Here is a 21,241-nt window from a genome sequence, read left to right on the forward strand (position 1 = left end):
GGGCGTCTGTGCCAGGGCAGCAGAGGCTGGGCCTGACCTCGGCGCCCCAGGCAGGTGGGGCAGGCCCCCGGGAAAGGCATGCGCTAGAGAACCCGGGGAGTGGTCAGGGGCTGAGCCAGTCCCTGCAGGGGGCAGAGAGGAGGGGGAGGGGGCCTGGCCAGAAGGGCCTGCCCCGTGGAGCTGCGAAGGCGTCCCCTTCCTTGGTGGGCGCCAAGCTGGAGCCAATGCCCTGCGCTCAGGCCGCTTCCTCCCCGCTGCGCCCCCCGGCCAGCTCCGCGCCCTGCGGCAGCCTGGGTCCTCCAGGAGCCCCTCCCCGGCTGGTGGAACTAGGGGAGGGGGCCTGGCCACTCATGGTAAACGCAGGGAAGGTCCCTGCCCTGCCCTGCCAAGTGCCCAGTGGGGCCACAAGCTTGTGGACTCTGAGACCCAGGGCCCCGTGCTGGGTTCCTGCCCCGCTCCCCCCCTCCCCGCCAGTGAGCACGGGGGCCTCTCAGGCGAGGGTCCAGGCTCTCCTCGAGCCAGAGGCACCCCGTGGCCAGGCACGCCCTCCCCCACGGCCCTCCGATCCCACCCGTGGACACCTGCCCGCCAGGGGGTGGGACAAGGCTGTGCGGAAGCCCCCGCGAGGCCGCGTCCGGGCCACCTGCTGCGTCTGAGCGGTGCCATCGTTTGTTTGGGAGCAGTGGGAGCACTTCTAGGGCTCTGGCGACAGGCCTCGCCTCCCGCAGCCCCTAGGTTCCATCCCCCTGCGTGGCAGACGAGGATCCTGAGGCTCGACATGGGGGGCAGGGGGTGAGCGCAGCCCCCAGCCCTGCGGTCCTGCCCCAGCGCCCCCGCCCCCTCACCCCTCCTGACCTACCCAAAGAAGCCCCCACTCCAGATCCCACCCGAAGCTCTGTGGCCCCGGAACCGGGCAGTCTCTCTCTGGCGGGGTGGTGGGCACAGGCGCAGGGGCTGTGGGGCAGGGGAGGAGGCCAGAGCGAGGAGGAGGGCCGGGCTGCCATGGGATGGGGGCTGGGGGCCACATGGGAGGCTGGTCACAGAGATGGGGGCACGGGGGGGGCAGTGGGGCCCTGAGGGGACTGCAGCGCCTCCCCTTGCTCCCGGGCTGTGCCTGGCTTCCCCTCCCACAGGCGCCCCCACACCGCTGCACCTGCACCTCCTGGGGGACCCAGCACAGCCTCCAAGGCCGGGCCCCCCGCACAGGCAGCCAGGCCTGGGACGGTGACTCGTCTGGAGTCGGCAGTGGGACAAAGCGTCCTTCCTCTCCCCTGTACAGCGGGGCCCGCAGTGGCCGCGACAGCACTCCCTCCAGAATGGCATGGGCTGGTGGACCGAGGAGGCTGCCCGTGGCCCGGCCTGGGAGAGGCCCGCCAGCCGGATGATGAGCATCCAGAATGGGGGCAGAACGCGGCGTCCAGGAGCGGGGAGCGGAGAGAGGCCTCCGCAGCAGGTGGTCCGGCCCGCTCCTCCACAGAGCCGCCGGAGCAACACCCGGGGAGGCGAGGAGGGACAGACGGATGGGCAGGCAGATGGGGGGGAGGCAGAGGAGGCCCCCCCAACGCCCTGGCCGCCACCTGGGAGCAAGTGGCCGCTCAGCCGCTCCAGGCCCGCATGGGCGCCCCGGCGTCAGGGCCTCCACCTCCCACGAGGACCCCCACGCTGGCAGCCCATCCGCTTGCGCCCGCTGCCCTCCTCGGCACCTTAAGGCTCGTTTCCAGATGAGTTTTCTTAGCCCCGTCTTGGTACGTCACATGCTCCAGGCAGAAGTGGGGTGCGGGGAAGCCTCCTATCACCCCCAGAACGGCTGGCCTGGGGCTTTAGGGGGGAGGCGCGCCGTTCTGGGCCCCTGGCCAGGGAGGGCAGGGCGGCGAAAGGGCTGCCACCACCTTGCAGGGCGAGCTTGGGCAGGCGCACCCCTGCAGCCTCAGTCCCCCAAAGCCAGGAGCGCCTCACAGCGAGGAGAAGGGTGGGGGCCGCGCCGCCGCTCCCGCCGCCCTGTGCCGCGGCCCCTGGGGTCAACGCGGTCTCTGGCCCTCCACCCTGGCAGAGGCGGCTCGGGCTGCAGCGGAGCTGGCCGCAGAGCCTCCCCTCGCCGTCCCCGCTCGGAGCTGGCAGCCTTCCAGCCCACTCAAATGTGGCATCTGCTACCTCCGAATTCCAGAAAGATCCACCGAGCACCGTGCCGTGTGTGTCGGGGGTGGGAGGTGCGGCAGCTTCTCTTCCCCCTCGCAGGGAAGATTGGACGGGCTCCAACCGAGGAAGCCCCGGAAGAGTCCCGGAAGCGGCTGGCTCCTGAGGTTCCGCGGGGGAGCTGGGATGTCATCCTGTCAACACAGGGACCCCCAAGGCGCCGTGTGGGTATCGAGAGGGCTAGGGTTGCTCTAGACCAGGATGTGGCAGAAGCGGAGCTGCTGTGGCCCAGAGCGAGGCGGCGTGGGTGGCCCGTGGGCCCCACTCCTGGCGGCAGGGGTCTCCGCCGTGTGGCCAGGCCAGAGCTGGCTCCAGGGGCGCGGCCTGGGCGGCTGCAGCCATTGCCACCGCCTGTTACGTTTATGAGCTTCCCCCTCGGGGCACCCAACTTCAAGCCGGCCAGGCCCATGAGCTCCATGGCGACGGGACAGTGACACCCACCCCCAGTCCTTTCGGTCTTTGAGGGTGATTTACGGCCTTCATTTCTGTGCTGTCGCTGCGGACGCGCTTCTGGCTTTCCACCTGGGGAGGGAGGAGCTGCCTGGGGCCTCGCAGTCGGGCTGCCACCCCTCATCCCCCCTTGGTGGGCGCAAGGTGGCAGCACACCGGGCGGCTGCTTAGCGCGGGGCCTGCGAGGCCTAGCAGCTCAGTAAGTGCCTGCGCAGCCGTCAGGCCCTCCGCAGTGTCCCAGGAATCACCCTGGCCTCTGGGCCCTGGCCCCCATGGGGGCTGGGGCGGGAACGGGCTTTTGGGCACAGGCCCCTTTGGCCCCTTTCCCACTGCGTGTTCACCTGAAGGCAAGCCCCCAACTCACAGCTCAGCCCCAGCCCCCAAGCCTGGCCGCCAGCGAGTGCGCATGCCTGCCCCCCCAGAACAGCCGCTGGCAGAAGGGAGAGCTGGAGGCGCTCCGCAGAACCACGCAGAGCGGGAAAGGAAAGCGGCCCCGCTGGAGAGGCCAGCCTGTGCGCCTGCACAGTGCGGGAACAGTAAGCCATTTCCAGTCTCACCCTGAGGCCACGGTGAGGACGCGTGTAGGCGAAGCTGTAGGCCCTGCTCTGCGAGGGGGCTCCCGAGCCCCCCAAGCACTTCTGAGCCATAAAGCCCTGGCCCACAGTCACAAGCTTGGGAAACGGGGGTGCCGGGGCTCGGTGCAGGCATCCCAACCCTGCGAGGCTGCACCCCGTCCCAGGAGGGCCATGCAGCAGGTGGCACCTGCCACCCTAGCAGGCAACCAGGATGCTGAGCCGGGCAGCCCCTCTGGCACCCAGGGGGGTGCTGGCCTAAGAGGGCCCAGACACCCACCCTGCACATGCTGCCCACGTGCCCCGTGCTCAGGGGGCTGAACCCACCCCCAGTGGGCCCACAGGCTGGGACAGGGGAGGCTGCCCCGAGGGGCCATGGCATTTAGGGCCACACTGGCCAACGGGAGCTTCTGTTCTGCAGCAGCTGTGGCTCCTGGGAGGGGGCAGTGCCCTTCTCTAGCCTGCCCCCCACCACCACAGTAGTAATAGGACAGCTGAGCCACTGGAGGAGCAGTGCCCTGAGTGGGTGGCGAGGGCCCACGCGGCACCCTTGAAAGAACTGAAGGAGCATCAGCAGGAGGCTGAGCCTCAGCTGGTCCAGGTCCTGGCAGCTGGGAGGGGCCTGAGCTCTCACAGCCATGTGTGCAGAGACCTGGGTCCCCGGGAGGGATGTCAGGTGACACAGGCATGTGATCAGAAGCTTCAAAATCAACAGAGGAGCTCAGATCAGGGTTTGAACAGACCAGGATTGGGAATGACTTGAGAATTCGTTGAAACACACACACCTAACTTCACCAGGATTCCAGGAATACACCCCCAAATCTGCTAACAGGGTCTACCCTTGGGGAGGGGCCACAGGCCTGGAGGCAAGGGCAGCAACCTGCCTATTTTGTATCTTTGGAACCATGTACCATGTGCACCTTTTCAAGTAAGAAATGAATTTTTATGACTTATTTTTAATCATGGTAAAATATACATAACAAATCATTTAACCATTTTTGTTCTTGTTCTTTGATTTACAATTTTATATCCAAATCTACCTTTTTTTTTGTACTGCATACATATTTAAAAAATTTTAATCATAACTATACATTACACAATATATTTGGTTCATAGCAACACAATCATACAGTATTTGTCCTTTTGTGTCTGACTTGCTCCATTCAACATAATGTCCTCCAGGTTCATCCATGTTGTCACATGCTTTAGGACTTCATTTCTTCTTACAGCTGCCTAATATTCCATCATGTGTATACACCACAGCTTATCTGTTCATCAGTTGATGGACACCTGGGTTGTTTCCAATTTAAGCGGACAATTCTTGGACATAAATTACATTGACAAAGCTGTATAGCTCTCGTCACAATCTATTTCCAGGCTCTTCATCATCCTCAGCCAAAATCCATTTAGCAGTAACTCCCCATTCCTCCTCCCATCTCCCCTGGCCACCACTGTTCTGCTTTCTAACTCAGTGAATTTGCTGATTCTAGGTAGCTCATATAAGAGAAATCATAAATATTTGTCCTTTCACGTCTTATTTCACTCAGCATGAAATCAAGCTTCATCCCTGGTGCAGCATGTACCTGCACTTCTTTGAAAGGCTGAAGAATTTGGGTATGTTTTGTATGTTTTTTCTTCCTCAGTTTCTCCATGACTGTCTTTTTTAATATTTTGTTGCTTTTTAAATGGTTCCATTTTTATTTCCTTCTTTCCTTTTCTATATATTTTTAGTTATTTTCTTAGTTGTTACCTTTGCAATTACAGTTAACATACTCCTAATGACCAAGTTTGACTAGTAGCATTCTAGTTTCAGTGATGCATACTCTCTACTCTTACATAGCTCTGTCCCTCCCCCATTATATTATTGTCACAGATTACATCTTTATACATTGCAAGCCCATTTACATAGGTTTATAATGTTATTTTACACTTTTGCTTGTTAAGTCATGGAGGGGGGGAGCAGTTACAAACCAAAAGAACGAGAACTCAGGCTTTCCAATTTACCCAAGGAAGTGCCTTCCCCCTGTTCTTTGTTAATTCTAGTGTCCAGGCTCCTGCTTAGTGTCCTTCTGGTTCAGCCTCCAGGACTCCCGTCAGCATTCCTTGTGGGGTTGGTCTTTTGATAATGAATCTCTCAGCTCTGGTTTATCTGTAAATGTCTTCATTTCTCCTTCAGTTTTTTGACAGATAATTTTGTCAGATGTAGAATTCTTGGTTAATAATGTTTTTCTCTAAGGACTAGGATAGGCCATCCCACTGTCTTCTAGCCTCCACCATTTCTGATGAGAAATCCACTGTCAATCTCGTTGGGGATCCCCTGTATGTGACAAGTCACTTCTCTCTTGCTGTAGTCAAAATCCTCCCTTTGTCTTTGGATTCTGAGAATTCTGCTATGATATGTCTTGGTGGAGATCTCTTCAAGTGCTTGGAGTTCTCTGAGTTTACCAGCTGGGGAAGTTTCTGACCATTACTACTTCAAATAATTTTTCTGCCCCTTTCTCTTCTGTCCTTCTGAAACTCCAATAATGCATATGTTGGTACACTTGATGGTGTCCCCCAAGTCCTTCAGGCTCTGTTCATTTTTATTATTTTTCCCATCTGATCCTGATAATTTCAATTTTCTTATCTTCAAGTTCACTGATCCTTTCTTCTGCCTGTCCAGATCTGCTGATGAATCGTCTACTGCGTTTTTTATTTCAATTACTGTACTTCGCAGCTCCAAATTTTATTTGGTTCCTTTTTAAAATTTCTATCTCTTTTTTTTTTCAATGTTATTCCAGTTGAATTCTTTGTATATGGATTCCTTTAGCTCATCAAACATATATAGAACAGTTGATTTATCAAACATATATAGAACAGTTGATTTAAAGTCTTCAACTTTAAAGGTATGAAGTTCCTCAAGGATGATTTCTGGCAAAAAAAAAACCAAAAAAAAAAAACTTTTTTCCTGTGAATGGGCCATACTTTCCTGTTTCTTTGTATGTTTTGGTAAATTTTTTGTTGAGAATTGGACTTTGTGAGTATTATGTTGTAACTCTGGATATCTAGTTCCCCTGCTTTTCTGGGATTGCAAGGATTTGTTGTTGAGGACTGGAGCTGTCCATTTTTTAGTTTTCCAAACTAGTTTCACTCCCAAACAGGGACTGGAAAGTATCAAGGGACTGGAAAGTATCAAGGGACTGGAAAGTATCAAGGAGAGAAAAAAATAAGAACTGCCTATTGAAGAATCCTCAGTTGCTTTTACCTGAGTGAGGGTGGAACAATGGCAACCTCAGAGCCAGCCCCCAGCAATCTTAAGGAGCTGATCAAAAGCAGTGATCAGCAATGAAATGACACACATCCAGATTTTGTAGGACTAGTTACTTATAGCCCACTGTGGCTCTAGCAAGATGCACCAGAGCCCCCACTGCTGCCTGCCATGTAGCTGGGGGATGGGGGATGGTAGCCACTGCACAGAGGTAAAATTCACTGACATTTATCCCAATTTACCAGTGCCATCCTCCAGCTCGTCTCTGGATGCTGCACAGTATGCCACTAGACTCCAGCATTCTAAAATAGTTGATCAGATGGGTCCTGCCAGTTCAACAGTTGTTTTGATAGAGAGACTGGTTCCTGAAGCTTCCTACTCTTCCATCTTCCCACTATCCTAATAAGTGAATTTTTGGAAGTTTAATTAGAGATATCTAATAAAATATGGAGGCTTGCTAAGTCGTGCATTTAGATTGGCTTCCTTCTGGAACCCCATGGAACAGCAAGTAGACTTTCATGAACTTTTTTTAACAGATATTTTGGAACCAGGTGAATATTTAACATAATTGTAAAATAAAGCCATAGGAGTTGCTGAGGGCAGGGAGAGGGAAGGAGAGATGTGATATGGGGGCATTTTTGGGACATGGAGTTGTCCTGAGTGATACTGCAGGGACAGATGCAGGACATTATTCTGCCATAACCCACTGAACGGACTGGGGGAGAGTGTAAATTACAATGTAAACTATGATCCATGCTGTGTAGCAGTGGCTCAGCATGTTTTCATCAAATGCAATGAATGTGCCACACTGATAAAAGAGGGTGTTGATGTGGGAGAAGTGTGGGAGTGGGGAGTGGGGTATATGGGAACCTCATATTTTTTAATGTAACATTTTGTGTGATCTACGTGTCTTTAAAAAAAAACAAAAAATATATTTTAAAAAATGAAAAAGCAATCTGTACAAATCAAAAGCGAAATACGGGAGCAGATGTGACTCGAGTTTGAGCACCTGCTTCCCACATGGGAGGTCACAGGTTCAGTCCTCAGTGCCTCCTAATAACAAAAGCAAACAACAAGCAAACAAATTTAAAAACCAACTCAGGAGGCATTATTTAGCATAACAGTTATATAACTGTAAATCAAACAAATGGTTTAACAAACAAATTATTTCAAGTGAAAATTTGTTTATCACTGCAAACTGCAAAGAAATCTTAAGCTGTTTTCAATAATCATATTGTTAGTGATTATGTTGCTATTGCCATTCTTTAATTATCTAATGCTAGACAGATATAGAAAAATAGAGTAGATAGCTATAGGTATATAAAAAATAACTACATACAGAAAATTGAGAGAGCTATAGAGATGGTAGATATCAATAAACAGACCTCAATGTCATTAGGAACCCAGATTTTTTGCTAAGAGAGAGATGCAGATAAAATAAAAAAAATAAACCCTGCCAGCCTGCATTTCAGCTGAAATGATCATATCGTCCCACCAGAAAGCAAGGACAGATTGAAGAACTCAAGGCACATGGAAAGGGCTTAGGGGTCAGTTCAGAGAAACCCCACTGATGAAATGGGAAACAACTCGAGCATCAAAATATACCCTGGAGGGGAGCAGATGTAGCTCAAGCAGCTGAGCATCCACCTCCCACACAGGAGGTCCCATTGCCTCCTAAAGAAGACAAACAACAAGCAGACATTGAGCAAAAACAACGAGCAGACAGCAAGAAAAATACGAGCAGACAATGGGCAAAAACAAATGAGCAGGGAGCAGATGTGGCTCAAGCAGTTGAGCATCCCCTCCCACATGGGAGGTCCCAGGTTCAGTTCCTGGTGCCTCCTAAAGAAAAACTTACAATGAGCAAAAAATGAGCACAAATGAGGAAAAACAATGAGCAAGCAGACAAGGGAGCCATCTCAGGGGGGGGATAATTGTGAAAATTTAAAAAAAAAAAAAAAAAAAAGTATCCTGGAGCATCTTGTAGTGCCAGAAAGTAAGAAAGTGGTCAAAAAGTAAAAGGTTAGGGCCATGTCTTAGAGACACAGGTAACAACCAAAAGAGTGCCTAAAGGCCAAAGCTAGAAGAAACCAAGCATTAAAATATTAATAACTAATAACTAAGGTTATACTGCATTATAACCCAAAGTACAAAATAAATATCCACAAGGCCATAGTGATATAAATAAACGAAGAGAGACAAATCCCCAGGGCAGAAGAATTCTGAAGATGTGTGTAGCACACCACCCTCACGGAGGTGGAGCATGGCTCCTACCCCTTCCGTGTGGGCTGTGCGTGGCAACTTCTTTCCAAAGAGGACAGGGCTTCCAGTCCCCAGCACAACCTCGGCCAGGGGCTTAGGGTCAACACTGACAATGATGAACCATACTGATGCAGAATCTTCTTCCCCTAACATCCCAGTCCAATCATGAGGAAAAAAATCCCAGTTGGAGGATAGTCTACAAAATACCTGCCCAATAGTCAGAAGAAAGGAAAGCCTGAGAAACTGCCACAGCTAAGCAGAGCCTGAGGGACAGCGATGAAATGTCAGGTGGGTACTGGGTGGGCTCCCAAGACAGAAAAGGGGCCTTAGGGAAAACTGTGGGAATCTGAATAAAGACTAGACTTTAGTTAACAATAACTTGTCACTGTCAGAGAGCGGATATAGCTCAAGTGGTTGAGTGCCTGCTTCCTATGTACAAGATTCTGGGTTTGATGGCTGGTATTTCCTAAAAAACAACTGGGAAAAAAAACAACTCTTATGGGGGAGATGTGGCTTGGTGGTTTAGCACCTGTTCCCCGAGTATGAGGTCAATACCTGGTACCTCCAAAAAAAAGAAATCTGTCACTGTTGGTCCATTGTTACAAATGTACTCTACTTATAGGAGATGTTAGAGGAAACTGGGTGTAGGGTTTATAGGAACTCTCTATGCTATCAGTAATTTTCTCCTTAAATCTAAAACTAATCTAAAATTAAAAGTTTAAAATTAGTCATCTCAGTAATAATTGATTGAAATATGCCAAATGTTTTTTTAAAAGTACCCCTGATTTCATAATGACTCTTGCTGAGAACATCAGCTGACAAGCTGACGGGCTGTCAGTCTTCCGGGCTCAGCCTATCCTGCCTTCCAGCCAAGCGTTTTATACCCAGCCAAGCACCAATTAAGTGTGAGGATGGAGCCCTTTTAGAAAAGGCAGTGTCTCAAAATAGAAGTCACTACAAACTCTCTTTACTGGGAAGGTGCTAGAGAATGTGCTCTTCCAGAAACAAGGTGTTGAAGTCAAAAGGAGGGCGTCCACAGATCTGAAGCCCCATCCCAAGGAAGACTTGTGCAGTTTCATATTATAAATTCCAAGTAGATATTGGATTATGTTTGTAAACTGGTCTGCTCCTCTGGGCATAACATTATAGTGGATTCAGAGGTAGCACTCTTACTTGATTGAATAATGATTAAGGCTTTGATTGGACCACATCAGTAGGACGTTGAGTCCCCGCCCCCTTGGACTGCACCACAGAGAAGAGATGTTGGAGTTTTGGTGCTGGAGCCAGGACATAAACAGAGAGAAGCAGATAGTGAGGAAGGAGAGAAGTCTCCATTAGACATGGCAGAGGCCCAGGGAAGAGAGACGAGCCATTCACCTGAAAGTCTACAGCTGGCCTCGTGGAGAGAGCAGAGCAACTGAGCCCAGAGAGAAAGAGCCCCAGGAAGAGAGGAACCCAGGAAGCCTGGACCCTGGCAGACGTTGGAGCCATTTTGCTCCAACACATGGCAACAGACTCTGGTGAGGGAAATAACTTATGCATATGGCCTGGTATCTGTAAGCTCCTACCCCAAATAAAGATCCTTTATAAAAGCCAGCTGATTTCTGGTACTCTGCAGCAGCACCCCTTTGGTGACTGATACAAGACTCTGAGAGGACAGCAGGCCTAGAGCAGCACTGGGTTCAAATTGCTCAGAGCTTATCAGTCAGCTTCAAGAGCCATTGCTTCAAGAAGACAAACCAAACAATATCTCATTTGCTGCAAGATTTTGAAAAGACATTTATGTAATTGGAGAAGTGTTTGGATTTAAATTGCTCTTAAGTACATAGAACACGAAGCTGATAAACCAAATAAAATTATTTTATTCCAGAGAAAACAAAATGATATACAGGGAAGTAGTCCCAGTGTACTACGCAGCTTAGGTATGACTAGATTTTACATGGTCCTAATGCAAAGCCTCAAGGGTGCACCAATTAGAAACAGGGTATAACTCTACTGAACCAATATGGGGAGGGGGGCAAGTGAGCTAGTGGTGGGTGGGGGGCGTGAAGTAAAGGGGCTCAGTTGGTAGTTCTCAACCACAGCGCACTCTGGCTCCCTAGAGAGCATCTGGCAGTGTCTGGAGACGTGCTCAGGTAGAGAGTGGCATGTGTGCTATGTCCATTCAGCAGGTGGAGGCCAGGGATGCCACTAGGTGCCCCAGGACAACCCCCCATGACCTCAACAAGGAATTATCCAGGCCAAAGTGGCAACAGGGCTGCTGTTAAGAAATCCGTGGGGGCAAGTCAACAGAAAACATCTAAAACTTAAAAAATCAAGTTCCAACAATATAAGCAGGTTTAGGGGAGCAGGAATAAATATGACAAGGTTACACGGAAAGCTTTGGAAGCGGGAAGCAGAGCTGGGGGTGGGGTCCTATTGCTTTCTGTAAAAACCTTGTAGTCTCCGTCTCAAACTCTGTGATTTTTAAAGTAACAGTGGAAGTGGAAGAAGATTGTTTAGGAAGGTGCACGATCTGTACAGGCAGGCGTGCCAGGTGCCACCCTTGGGCCCTTGGCCCCTCCCAGATGTGGCTGTGATTCTCTGCACAGAGCTCCATGTTTGAATGTAAGAATGCTGCCTGGAGAGGCGTGGCACTCCTACAGCTAACTGCATCTGTGCTTTGTGAATCATTTCTCTCTATCCAAGGCTGCATTCTCCACGTACTTGGCACAAACCCTTTTTTAAACCTGTAAATGAGGTGCAAGGTGGAGGCCCCCCGCTCCACCTGGTGGCCGAGTGCCAGAATTGCAGGTTCAGGTGTGTTTTTTTGAGGCTTCAGGATGCCAACATGGGCAGATGAAGAACCAGCAAGCATTTCACCCACCCAGCTCCCAAATCTCTGCCACCCGTGAGCAGTGAGCAGCATCTGTCTTAAGGGCTGTAGCTAATTCCGAAGTCCTACTGCAGGTTGGATGTGGTTTAGGTTGGCTTAAAACCTGGGAAATCCAAAAGCACTGCTCTGCTTTTTGTTCCTCCGTCCCCACTGCATTAGGAAGGAGAATGCATCTGGGTTTTCCCACCTGCCTCACAGTCCTGGTTCCGCTGTTGCCAGGCTACAGTGCACTGCTGTCCATTGGTGCCTTTGCGCCACTTGCCCCATCATAATGCATGTGTCTGAGCTGTAGCACAGGCCAGCTGACGCACCAGGCCCTCTGTTAAAGTGCACACCTGCAGCTGTTCCAGGAAGCCTGACGGCCCACACAGCCCACCTCTCTGATCTAGGCATGTGTCCTGCTCTTTGGGAAGAACTCCATCCAAAGCTCACGTACTTCCTCAAGCTGGTTAAGAAGTCAAGTCTAGCGTGGTTGCAGGGAGGTTGGGAGGGAAGAGGACGGAAAGCCGTGCCGCAGACAGAGTGGGCTCTGTGGCAGGGCTGCATCACACCGAGCTTGTCCCTCAGCCGCACCCTGGCCTGGCCACCTGCCCGAAGGCTCTTCCCCCAGCTGTGTTCTTCGATATCGGTGACTCCACATGAGAAGATGCACTCCAGGAGGGCAGGCACAGCTTTCAGGAGCGCTCAGGACAGAGGTGCCGGTTGACTGGGCCTTGGAGATGCCACTCCTGGGTGCACAGCCCAAGCACCGGAGGCAGGGATCAACAGCTAGCTGCACTGACCCTCGCAGCTCTGGCACAAAAGCCCAGAGGCAGAGCAGCCCACGCAGCTGCCAACAGGTGGCTGAGAGGAACGGCGTCCATCAGTGTGACAGACCATTACTGGGCCAAGAAAAGGAGTGAAGGGCTGCATTGCCACAGTATGGAAGAACCTGCAGACATGAGGCCACATGCAGGCGGCCTGCACCAAGCCTGACACTGTATGGTTCTGTCTCTCAAAACGTCCAGGACAGGCAGAGAGCCACAGGGACAGGAAATAGATCCGGGGTTACTGGGGACGGGGGCAGGGGAGTTCCTGCTTCACCAACAGTTTCTGTCTGGGGTGATGGCAAAGCTTTGGCAGTGGAAGGTGGCGCTGGCAGCACAGCATTATTCATGTAATTAATTATACACTTGAGATGGTTAGAGATGGAAAGGTACGTGTTATGTGTTTTTATCTGCAGTAAGACTTAAACATCCTTATTAGTTGAACAAGTGAGTGAAAGGATGAAGGAACTAACGAACAGCAGTTGGTGTTCCGAGTGCTTCTGGGAAAACTACACAGCATGACCAACCTTGGCTTGCAGCCTGTGGCCCACCCATCTTTCTTCCCCGAGCCACCACAGCCTAATCGGGCCATGAGGGTCCCACAAGACAGGGTCAGGGCGAGCTGGGACCTTCTGCCCCCAGAAGTGTGGGGCCACAGCGCACCTTCCCACCCACTCCTGCTGGGCCTCTCCATCACTGCTTCTTCCATTTTCACTTCCTAAATTAACCTTATTTTCTAATCACTTGGAAAGTCGGAGAACAGGAGGCAGCCCGCCACTTTTCTTTTCTCTTGCTGAGGGGCTCCGAGGGCACCTCATGGTCCCACCCATCTGGCAGGGAGACTGACTCAATCTGCCAGGACCAAGGGCGTCCCCGGGGCCTGGAACCCTCGCAGAGTGAGCAGGAACTTCCAGCCGGCACCAAGGCAGGAGGACGCAGGAGCTGCTGCAAGGACGGGCTGCGCCCCAGTGTCCCCATTCCTGGGCCTGCTTCCCACTCCCCACCATGAAGAGCCCTTCAGCCGTATCCAGGGTGGGCAAGCAGGCGCCACATGTGCCGCCCCAGCACAGGGCCCGGGCATCCCTGCTTGGCAGCTGGGCCTGCTTCCGTGCGTGCAGTCACCTGACGGGCCACAAACTGTGTTTAAAAGACTTCTGAAACCCCGAGCAGAAGAGCTTCCCAAGACGGCCTCCCGGGCAGGTCTCCGGGGCGGGCGGTCTTGATAACCTGACATAAGGATCGTGGTGCTCTCCCTCGCCCCCCCTAGCTCCTTCCTCCGCCGCAATGGGGGGCTGTGTGGGTTTGGGTCTGAGGTGCACTCAGCTGCTGCTCAGATGCTCGGGCAGCTGGCGAGGGGCCCGGTCAGGTCCATGGGCATGAGGGAGCCAGGGCATTGCCAAAGAACAGGCCACAGCGGGGCTGTGTGGGGCACGCCAGGGCCAGCGGGGCCGAGGCCAGAGGATGCTGTCCGAGGGGGCACATGCTTGGTCCTTTTCCCCCAATCACCGTATCCCTTGTCCCACCCCCTCCCCACTGGTTACCATCTGAACCACTTAGATTTGGGGGGAATCATGCTGGTGGGGGAGCCGAGAGAGTAGGACCACGGCCGAGCTTGGCGTGAGAAGGTGGGTGAAGTGGCAGGCTGAGGGTTGCAGGTTCAAGGCCCAGCCCCCGCTTTGCCCCTGGGTATCACCCTCACTTTGGGAACAGATGAATCTGAGGGCAGACAGCTCTGAAGGGAGCAAAGAGCTTGGGATGGAGACACAGTGGCCAAGGAGGCAGCACCTGCTCGGAGCCTGCAGCCTGCCACCGTCCCTGCATGCAGGCCCGCACCCATCCCTGCCAGCACCTTGCTGAGCCGAGCATGGATGCCTCCTCAGGTCTCTGGGACAGATGAGGAGACGCAGGAGTGTGCCGCTCCCCGGGCCTTCCACACGGCTCCTGGGCCTGCCTGACGGGGCACCTGGCCACGCACAGGGCAGAGGAGCACACCCCCACCTGCTTGGGCAGCTGCACGGTGCCACATGGGGACCTGTGAGACACCTGGGGGGAGGAGCCCAGGCTGCAGGACACCCTGCCCCCCTGGCAACCTCGGCCCCCCCGGTTTTTCCTCTCTCCCCGGCCCCTTCCAGCCTCCCCAGCCTCCCCTCTCCTGCCCCCTGGGCCTCCCCACCCCCTCTGCCCTGTTAAGTGACACACACGCCACAATGGCATTCATTCCCTTTTTCCCAAAGCGCCTTTGCTTCCGGAAACACAGCTGTCACCACTTGGCGGCCTGCCTGGGCCCTTCTTAGCAAACTGCATCCGCCTACCCCTGGGTGGGGCCGCCAGCCTCACCCCACGGCTCCTTCTGTCTTGCAGGTCAACAATGACAATGTTGTGAAGGTCGGCCACAGGCAGGTGGTGACCATGATCCGCCAGGGAGGCAGCCGCCTGCTGCTGAAGGTGGTTACCGTGACCAGGAGCCCCGACCCCGATGACCCCACCAGGAGGAAAGGTGCGCCCCCATCCTGTGCCTCCCACCTGCCCCCACCTTGCCCCTCCCACCCCATACCTTCCTTAAGCCGTCACAGCCCAGAAATGCTGAAGGAAGCACTCTGCAGCGGGACCCCCGAGGCCTGCAGGGGCGTTTGCCAGCTTTCCCACCCTGGACAATGGCCCCCGCTTGTCCACCTCCTTGGCAGAAAGCCTTGGGCTCCAGACACCCACCTCTAGGCTATGCCTGCAGCTCTGGGAGAGGGGGCCGGGGTGGGGTATGCAGGCCGGGCGCGGGGCCGGGGCTTCACTCGTCTCTGTCTGCCTGTCAAGCTCCCCCACCTCCAAAGCGCGCTCCGACCACGGCCCTCACGCTGCGCTCCAAGTCCATGACATCGGAGCTGGAGGAGCTCGGTAAGTCCACACTCGCACACCCTGCCCGGCCACGCAGCCACCAACCCCGGGGGCCCTGGGAGGCCACCCCTCTCAGGAGGCCGCCCCTCCCAGGAGGCCCCACATGCCCTCTCCTGCATGCCGTCTTGTCTCCTGGAATGCTCAAGCCCCTCTCCTAACCCCCAGCTACCCCCGGCTACCCGGGGTGCATCTGGGGGCCCCGCATGCCTGGCAGCCCACACGTGTCTCCTGGGATTGTGCCAGCTGGGGGCTGTGAGCTCTGCCTGCATCTTCTCGGTGTATCTAACATTGCTTTGTTTTGAATTTTTGGGCTTCTCATTAGTGGATAAAGGTAAGCAACCCCACGGGGGTCCCTGAAACAGCTCCCTCTCCTGTCCAGGGCCCCCCACCGCCCTGTCACATCTGGGCGAGGCTATAAACTGAAAGCTGTAGCCCTGGGGGTTTAGAACCAGGTGGTCCTGGGGTCTGCAGGCTGCAAGCCAGGCTGAGAGCCCATGGCACCTTCAGAGGTCACCAAGGAGCAGAGGCTCCGCATGGGCCAGGGAGGGAGCACTGGCTGGGCCGCTTTGGAGCCAGCGGGGGAGCCCCCAGTGAGACCCGCATCTCTGGAGAGGGTACCTGAGCCCCATGGGACCCGCATCTCTGGAGAGGGTACCTGAGCCCCATGGGAAGGGTGGACATGCCTGCGCAGCTCAGCACGTGACCTCGGGGTCCATCTGGCATGAGGGGTGGGCCCCGTGTGTGGGTGGCTCTGGGCAGCGTGGGGCACCAGGGGTGATCTGTGCCCGAGCCTGCTCTCGGGGGTTTGGATTGACATTGCCAGCCCACTTGCCTGCCCCCTCCCTCCCGGTCCTAGACTTGGGGCAGTGCTCCTGCTGGGAGGGGGGCAGAAAACTCAGTCCCTGGGAGTGGGCAGAACCCTCCCCAGGCCAGGGGCCTCCCCGGCTGCTGGCCACGACGATGCCAACACCAGCTACCCAGCACCAAGCCAGACTCCACAGCCTAAGGGCACGACCCCCAGGGGTGCCCACACTGACCCCAGGCCTCCCGCACCTCTGACTAGCTGGCTACAAACTCTGGGGCTCCCACCAGGCCTCGGGTTCAACAGTGCTAGAACGACCCCAGGGCGCCCCGATATCGCTGTCTTGTAGCTCACAGTACGAGGACACAGGTAAGCAGCAGCCAGGAGAGACGCCCGGGCGAGACCCAGGAGGGCCCAGCGCCAGGCCCCCTGCCACGGGCTGGCACACGGCCCTGGCATGGCAACACCCACCCCAGCCGCCGTGGCTCTGAGTTTACATGGGGTCTCACTCCACAGGTGGCACGGTGGTCAGCATCAAAGGCTTGAGCCCGCCTACAGCCCCCCCCCCGGAGGTTGGCGCCCCCGCCCCAGCACGGGGAGGTCTTCCTGGTGAACTGTCCAGGGCAAGCTGCCCCAGCACGGGGCGCAGAGACTGCCCCCTCAGGAAGTTCCAGCTTCAGGCAGGGCCCTGGGCTCTGCAGGCCGCAGAGGGTGCCAAGGCCCATTCTAGGAAGGAGCCCTCCTCTGGCCCGAGCACGTGAGGAAAGCCTCCACCCACAGCTCAGAGGCAGCGGAATCGGGGCCACCATGCTCCTCTCTGAACCATGCAGCCCACGCCTCACAGGCCCACCCGGGCCTTCCGTGGTCCCAGCTAGCCCCAAGCACAGCCCTTCTGTTAGCGCAGCGAAGGCCACGGAGCACAGCGGAGGCAAGGGTGCTGCTCAGGCCTCCGCAGCCCATGGTCAGGTTGGTAGCACCTCGTCCAGGGCTGCGGCATGCGCTCTCGCCCGTTAGGGTGCCGGGTGCTCAGGGGAAGGAAAGTTCTGGAAAAGCAGGGTAGTGGGACGGCAGTGAGCAGCCACCCAGGGCCCGTGTCCGCCCGGCACCAGCCCATACCCCCCACCCACTCCCAGAGGCCCCTAGGAGGCCCTGCCCTGAGTGACTCACGGCGCCCCCTTCTGTTTGCAAGCTTCCGTGCGGAAGAGAAAGGGTAAGAGGTCCGCTGCGCGCCTGCCGGCCCCCGCCCCACCCACCCCACCAGTGCCGGGAGGGGGGCCGTGCCCGTCGGCATGCAGCCTAGAATGTGCCGTGAGCCTTGTGCTGTCCTCGCCGCCCCGCTCCCGAGCACGCGGCCCAGCCCAGTCTGTCCCGTCTGCTTGGCTTCTTGTCTGTCCCTCCCACCACATTTGTCTTTCCTCCTTGGCCTGGGGCCACGTGCTCCCTGATGCCCCGCCCCAGGGATCTGGGTCACAGGGGCTGAAAGCCCTGGGCCAAGCAGGCAGCCCCTGCGCTGCAGTCCACAGGGCCCACAGGCAAGGGGTGGCCATCGGCCACTGGGCTCTGAGCCCCCAGCAGCTCCCGGTCAAGGGGAGCAGGCAAGCAGAAACCCAGGCCCAGGATCCAGGACAGCAGGCAGGGGCTGGGCTCCTGGTCCTCCGGCCCTTGGGGGTGAGCAGGGGCTGCCTCCTCCTGCCCAGGACACTGGCTCCCCAAGAGGCTGGCCCAAGCCGGAGGGGCCAGGCACCTGTCCTCACTGGTGCTGGGGTGAGGGGGGCAGGCCGTGGCTGAGGGAGGCACTGGCTCCCGGCCCCACCCATGCCCTCCCACAGCAGGGCCCCAGGACGCCCTCGCCTATGCTCTCAGCAGCATCCGTATCAGGGTGCCTCCCCTATGCTGGGGACAGCCACCCCATCTGTTAAAAGAGCACCGCCCCCCGCACTGACCCCAAGGGTCATTAAAATTAGAGGGCCTGCAGCTGAGCAGGTGTAGCTCAGTGGTCAAGCACCTGCTTCCCACGTATGAGGTCCCAGGTTTGATCCCCGGTGCCTCCTAAGAAAAAAAATTGGGGGGCCAGTCTTAGAGTACAGAAAAGCCCTGTGTCAGGGCAGAACCAGCCCGAGTGTCCAGGAGCACCTGGCCGCAGGTCTCCAGTTTGTTCCCACAAGCAGCCTCAGGAGCCATCCTGAGTAACCACTGCTGGAAGTTACAGTGCCATTTCTAGGACCTGTCAGTGGGTCAAGGACACGGTGGACACCTAGGGCCCAGAAACCTTTCTTTCGCAAATTTAGGTTTCTGTGAGGCTTCTCAATGCAGGGCAAAGCCCTGCTGCCCCTGCCTAAAGGACTTCCTCCATGGTCCAGGGGACTGGCTGCCACAGAGAGAAGGCCCCTGTCAAGAGCAGCTGGGGGCCAGGCCACACGCCTCGCTCCGCTGCTCTGCCTGCCCTCCCCTGGGTGCTGCGGACAGCCATGAGCTGGCCAGGCCCAGGCCCAGCAGGATCCACACAGGCGGTGGCAGGAGGCCCTGGAGAGAAGAAGCGCAGCGCCATATGAGGGGTGGAGCAAAGTAGATGCGACTCTGAGATCGCCTGTTGCCTGCCAGACCCAGAGGTGCCACCATGGCCAGAGGAGCCCAGAAGGCCCGGCCAGCAGGCTGCAGGGAACGGAGGGGGCACAGTGCCAGAGCCCTCCCCGACCCAGGCAGGCCCTGTGGCTCAGGGCCGCCACTCCCCGTCGTGCAGGGGCACAGGCCCAGGCGAGTCCGGCAGGGCGCATGGGCGACAGCAGAGTTCACTTCTGCGGACACACAGGCTCCGGCCAGCCCAGCCTGCGAGCTGTTTCCTGGGCACTGAGACCCCTTGGTGTAGTCCTCGTGCTGACTGCAGACCCACCCAAGTCCAAGGTCTGGGCCTCAGGAGCCCACTCCCAGCCCCAGCAGCCAGATTCCAGCGGGGAACGCTCAGGTCAGAGGGCAGCCACAGGGCAGAGGTAGCCGGGAAGGGCTCCAACCCCAACAGCCCCTCTGCTGCACCCAGGCCCCCACCCCAGAAAGCGTGTGGCCTTGGGCTCAGTGGAGCCCGTGGCCAGAGCGGGCCTCCCAGGTCAAAGCACAGCCCCCCCTTCACTGCCTCCGGAAGGCGAAAGCAAGACAGCAGCAGCCTGCCTCTCCCAGGGCAGCTCTGCTCCCTCCGCGTCTGTCCAAACATAGGACACGTCAGACATCTTTTTATTGGTACGTGCCAGGGTTGGTTTTGTACTGAAGTGACTCGTGAATGTCGTTCTCTCCCCTACTGCTGCTGGCTGCTTGGGGTCCAGGCCTTGTCTTGCCCATCACATCTGACACTCTCGATGGTTGTTCCCCATCTGGAGCACGTGGTGTAGGGAGCACCCTGAGTGGGCTCTGACCCCAAGCTGGGAGGAGGGTTAGCCAAGGACTGGTCCAAGTTCTCAGGGAGAGGGACAGCAACCAAGGAGGGACAGGACTCCTGGGTAATCTCTAGCTGGGAGCACCAGACATGAAGAAGCACTTCACGAACCTGGTTACTCGAAAAGCTCGAAGCCGAGCTCAGTGATAGCTGCTCCCGGACTCTTCTGGAGGCCCTGAGAGGGCCGGGGGTGTGGACAGGGAAATGGCAGGGCACACCTGGCCTGGCACAGGCACCGGCCTGGCTGCATCCCTAGCCTCACTGCGGAGCCACAGGCCACGGACGTCACAGACGTCAGCACTGGGTTCTGCGACAGGGTTCCCCTTCTCTACCTGGGAAAAGGGGTGCAGCAGGAGAGGCCTGGCCGGGCTCCCTCGGCACCCCGCATCTGGAGGGGTCCCTCTGCTTCCTCACTGAGGGCCTGGCAGCAATGTTCCCACCCCTGAATGAGTGAAGAGCGGCTGGGTTTCTCCTAGCATGCAGCAACAGGGCGCACGACTGCCCTCACCCTTCCCCAGGGTGTCCCCCGGGGCACCACATGACTGTGAGTGCGACGCCTGCCCCAGGTGGGGTGCACCCCCAGCCCATGGAGGGCTGTGATTTCCAGACAATGAGCACCACATCCATCTTAAAACAGCAGCAGTTTGCCTAGAAGCTTCAAACAGGGTTTTCTGTGGTGCGTTTTCATCCGCTCATCACAAGATTGTTTTTTAAGCTTTGATGATTTTCAGATCTGCCGGCAGGATTGTTTTCCACCAAGAACCTCACAGTAAACGGCAGGGAGCTGGATTTACTGGGCCTCGGTCACTTAGGCATAACCCTCAGACCCGCAGCCCCCCCAGCTGCTCCCCAAAGCCTCCCTGTTCCTGGGAGCTGCCAAGGCGAGTTGGGCCTCTGGTCCCTTTGGGGTGGCAGCACCAAGTGGCAAGGCCAGGAGGGCCCCAGACAGTTGCGGGGAAGCCACAAGGACCACCTTCTCTTCACTAGACCCAAACAGCAGTAAGGCCACGCCACGTTCAAGAGCAGCCCCGCCCCGGCCTCAGGACAGCATGCCAAGGTGCTTTCTCGCGCTCTCGGGCAGGGAGCAGGAAGGGCAAGGCTGGAGAGAAGGGGCCCACGCCCAAGCAGGCATTGCTCCCGCACCGCAGCGGTGGTCTCACCGTGGTGCTGGGACCTCCTGCCCCCTCTTAAGGTGGCTACCCTGGGCAGGTAATCCTGGTGGTCACCCTCATTCCTGCCACATATGGGTTCACCTGGCAGTGGTGGACAGCCACCAGGCCTGCGCTCCGTCCTGGTGCACACCTCCCACCCAAGCTTTCTGTACAAGAGGACACCCAGCTTCTCGTCAGGATGAGAGGAGAGGCGAATGCTCTTTAGGCCTCTGCCAGTGCCAGGGGTTGCTGGCACCTCTGACAATGACAGCTTTCCATCACACAGGCGCCCTGGAGCCCTGGGCCAAGAAGCCACAAACCAGGTGCCCTTAAGGGTGTCCCGGAGCTGGAGGCCAGCAGCCCTGTGTCGAGGGGAGGGCAGGGCTGCTCCCTCACAGGCTTTGGGGAAGGCCCTCCTAGCTGTGCCCCACTTCTGGGGCTCCCAGGGTACCTTGGTATGTGGTCACTTCACACCAGCCCCTCCTCCATCTTCTCCTCTCCTGTAAGGACCCCTCCCCGTGGGTGCGCCAGGGTGGTCTCATCTCAAAAGCCTCCACTGAGCTCCTCTGC

At 56.5% G+C, this 21,241-nt stretch overlaps 1 protein-coding gene across 3 annotated transcripts in view; it reads left to right on the plus strand.

Annotated features, from left to right (window-relative positions):
- The window catches only part of SHANK2 (SH3 and multiple ankyrin repeat domains 2), a 619,022-nt gene that overhangs the window by 576,989 nt on the left and 20,792 nt on the right, over window positions 1–21,241 (plus strand). For all 3 annotated transcript variants that reach the window (XM_071217914.1, XM_058304998.2, XM_071217913.1), the window contains 2 exons: window positions 14,767–14,902; window positions 15,214–15,294. In XM_071217914.1, coding sequence (XP_071074015.1) covers window positions 14,767–14,902; window positions 15,214–15,294 — 217 coding nt within the window. The remainder of the gene's footprint in view (window positions 1–14,766; window positions 14,903–15,213; window positions 15,295–21,241) is intronic.

Source organism: Dasypus novemcinctus, chromosome 10 (assembly GCF_030445035.2).
Source record: "Dasypus novemcinctus isolate mDasNov1 chromosome 10, mDasNov1.1.hap2, whole genome shotgun sequence".
Taxonomy (NCBI): domain Eukaryota; kingdom Metazoa; phylum Chordata; class Mammalia; order Cingulata; family Dasypodidae; genus Dasypus; species Dasypus novemcinctus.